Below are 3763 nucleotides of genomic sequence, written 5' to 3'. Positions count from 1 at the left end.
TCGACTACTCCGCCTAGGCTGCACTGTCGAGCGCAGATCCACTGAGCGCTCAACACAGACAGCATCGTCAGAAGGAAAGTTGATAAAATAAATTAAAAATTTATTTTGTATTGTTCGATACATATGCGTACCGAACCGAAAGCACTGTATCGAACGGTTCAATATCAATACGAGTATCGTTGCACCCCTACTAATAACCGTAACCACTGCAGTCACGGGAGGGACAAGCAATTAATTAGCAGTTGACTGCAGATTTCCCCAACCTTATAAACAGTACCTTTGCACAATGATGGAAACCGTTTCTTGGTCATTAATATGATCAAAGGTACTATTTATAAGGTTGGGGAAATCTGCAGTCAACTGCTAATTAATTGCTTGTTCCTCCCTCCTGCAGTCAGCTGAGACTGAAGAAGTTACTTGGATGAGTAACGAAACATTTCTCCCACTGAAAATGCTACGTCCAGATGAACAAATTCAACTTTTGGGGATTTCTTTACCTGGATGATTGAGCATGCATCAAGACTTCTTTGTTTTTGTTTTTGTTTTTTAGTAACAATACAACCTAGAAAACATGTTTATTACAAAATATGTTGATAACTTCATCTGAGGAACATGAACTTCAACAACGCTTCTTTTTTTTTTTTTAAACTCGTCTACTTTAATCCGTTGCTCCAGACTGCTGGGTTGTGGTTCGCTCTGCGTAGTGGATAGCTTTAGCTTTAGCCACTTGGTCTTTGTTAGCTTCCTTAAAATACTCAAATCACTTTCATCTAGCAGAATATAAGTGTTTTTGTGGTGGTTCATTGGCTACTTTGGTGAACTTAATGTTTTGCTCACAGTGATGAGTTTCTACGCCAATGTTAGCATGTGACTGTTAGCATGTTAGCACAACTAACTAGCTTATCAGGGAAAAAATTCACAGATCCCAGTCAACTGGTGAAGCTCTATTAAAAATAACATTAAGTTATTAGGTCTGAAAAATGTTGCTGTTATATAACAAGTTATTGTTATTAGTACTCAGTGCTGTATTTCACAAAAATGAGTCCAGTAGTACAGTAAATGGAGCATAGTTTTCAGGCACTGAATATGCATCTGTACTACCTTTTTTTTTTTTTTTTTTTTTTTAAATCTCTGGACAATGCTGCTAGTCAAATTTGAACTTCTGAAGTAAATGATGTATGTCTGGGTCTACCAGGCTATTACAACAAAGCCCCCAGGCAGAGATCCATGTTCCATCTGTGTAGTGTAAATGGTCTTGAAAGAGGTGATAGTGTCTTTCCTTTGAAGTCACAGCCAGCTGCCATGCTCTTATGAGAAAGTGTTTCTCTTTCCACTCACCACTACTATGACAGTCTTCCCGTCAGCTGCATAATGAACCTTTTCAACGTGACAAAGCATACTCTGCAGGCTCGGGTGTAGAAGCCCGCAGAACAGCATTCTACAGACATTAGAGCATTAGAGGGTCAGCAGGGTGGATTAGAGGGTGAAAAGAATTTCTCTCCACACTCGAACTTTTAACCTCACTAATACAGGAATATATTTTCTATGTCGAGATAAGCAGTGTCCCTCTCGTCCTCATTTTCGTTGCTTTTCAGCCTGTCTTCCCCTCCCATTCCTCCTCCTTCCATCTTGTCATCTGTTTTCTTTGCTCCAGTGGCAGCAGTAATTTTAGATGCCTCTCCTCTGGTGTGCTTGTTGGGATGTTACAGCTTTTCAACATGCCATAATGTGTCAAGAACAAGGACGCTTCCACCTAAGCTGGTGCTTTTTGATTTATCCTCACCATATGGGCTTGTTTTTGATTTATGATGATAGAAACGCCCAGCACAGATGTGGGGAAGTATTTGTGTGAAATCAGATTTGGAAGTGAATATATCTTGATTTAAAAAGTTCCCTGGTGGTCTTTTAAAAATGCTCTATAGCAGAGTGTCCTGGTGATCAGAAAGTTATGGGGACATAACGCATAAACTACAAGATGAACTATTTGATAGATAAAGTACCACACAGGAAAAAAAATAGGAACGTTGGGCTGTGACATACATCAAGTTCTCTGTCCAGAATCGATTGTAGGCTTAAAATCCTCCAATAAAATCCTTCATAATAGAGCTTGTTCTTCATGAAGCTTGTGTATAAATCATATTTGTTCCTAAAGCTTTATGGTTCTACTTCCTTTTTTGGATTTGCTTCTTTAACGATGTTGCTAGGCTGTTTGTGGACTCGTGTTTTTGCCCCTTGGTATATTTCCGTCTTTCTGTGCGTGTCCTTCTGCTTGCGGTGCATGTGTATATGCGTGTCACACAGAGCTGACACTGCAATACTGTTCTCATATGTTTTCTTTAACCTTGAGTAACCTCTGTTTAGACATATCACAGGGTAAGGCTGCTGCTGCTTCAAAGGTTCACAGAGCTCATGGTTACAGATAAGCTGTCCACATTAAATGGCATTATAAAACTTACACTACACTTACATTTTTTTTTTTTAAAGAGACTGACAAGAATTCCTTTAACTGTTTAAGGGACAGTTGTTTTCAGACTGTCCCTTAAGAAAACAAAATAACTGTAAGAACAAACTGTGGCCCAGTAACCTCACATCTTTTCTTGGTTAACACTACAGTGTCTATAAAAAGTTATCTGTGTCATAGGTTGGACAGTGAAATTCACAGAACAGTTGAGAAATCAGATATTTCTTTGATTGCACAAGTTCATTAGATATTTAGGAAAACTTAAGAAATGTATTTTCAATTAGGTATTAATTCTTCTTTATTTTTATGTGACCCATGCCATTTAGATGACTCAGGGGACGAGGAGCCCACGTCCCAGTCAGACCGCAGCGAGATCCAGGGCACCCTGAAGATACTTATCAGCAAGCTCGATGACCTCAGCACGTGTAATGACCTGATTGCCAAGCACGGGGCGGCCCTGCAGCGCTCCCTGAGTGAACTCGAAGGCCTGAAAGTCCCTGTGGAGGGAGGAGAAAAAATCAAGGCAGTCAACGAGCGAGCCACCCTCTTCCGCATCACTTCCAATGCTATGATCAATGTAAGTAGTTGTGACAGACCGCGCTGCAAGACACGGCAGGGGTTAGCAGTGAGTGATCTGTGTCCCACATGCTTTGGTATGATCAGTATGACAGGAGTGCCAGTCCTGGTTTGTGAGCAATGAGAGATGAGATCAGTTCACAGTGTAGTGTGTTTAAAGAGACCAAGGCTGCAGGCATGGAGGTCGACCAGATCCTGATACAAAATACCCTGACTTGTGTCCCCCACAAGTCAGGGTACTCCTAGTGGCAGTTCCAATCCTGCCTAAATGGGGAGGGTTATGTCAGGAAGAGCATCCAGGGCCAAATCATCAAGAATAAGATTTCCATACCAGATTGGTCGGATTTAAAATCATCGCCTCCGTTGCTGCTGGACATGGATGAAGGGGAAGGAGAACAAGGAGAGGGTTGTTGAAAGAAGAGGATGTTAAGATAGGGGGAGATTGAGGTAGATGATTTGTTGTATACATCATTTAAACACTAGCACCTCAAACCAAATGGGTGCCTCTGGCATACTTTCCTCCCTCCATAAACAGATAGAAATATTGTGTACAGAGGCAAACAGAAGCTAGCCACAACCATTGATGAGTCTCTACAGGGAGTGCAGAATTATTAGGCAAATGAGTGTTTTGTCCACATCATCCTCTTCATGCATGTTGTCTTACTCCAAGCTGTATAGGCTCGAAAGCCTACTACCAATTAAGCATATTAGGTGATGTGCATCTCT

The 3763-nt window shown here is 41.1% G+C and overlaps 1 protein-coding gene across 3 annotated transcripts in view; it reads left to right on the top strand.

The window, feature by feature from the left end:
* Positions 1–3763, top strand: part of osbp2b (oxysterol binding protein 2b) — a 58005-nt gene that overhangs the window by 36646 nt on the left and 17596 nt on the right. For all 3 annotated transcript variants that reach the window (XM_005722150.2, XM_013914522.1, XM_013914523.1), the window contains exon 3: positions 2788–3038. In XM_005722150.2, the coding sequence (XP_005722207.1) occupies positions 2788–3038 (251 nt within the window). The remainder of the gene's footprint in view (positions 1–2787; positions 3039–3763) is intronic.

Source organism: Pundamilia nyererei, unplaced genomic scaffold (genome assembly GCF_000239375.1).
Source record: "Pundamilia nyererei isolate P.nyererei 1_Seehausen unplaced genomic scaffold, PunNye1.0 scaffold00006, whole genome shotgun sequence".
Lineage (NCBI taxonomy): Eukaryota > Metazoa > Chordata > Actinopteri > Cichliformes > Cichlidae > Pundamilia > Pundamilia nyererei.
Note: the sequence above shows the minus strand (reverse complement) of the source record. Positions and strands in the feature narration are given on the sequence as shown.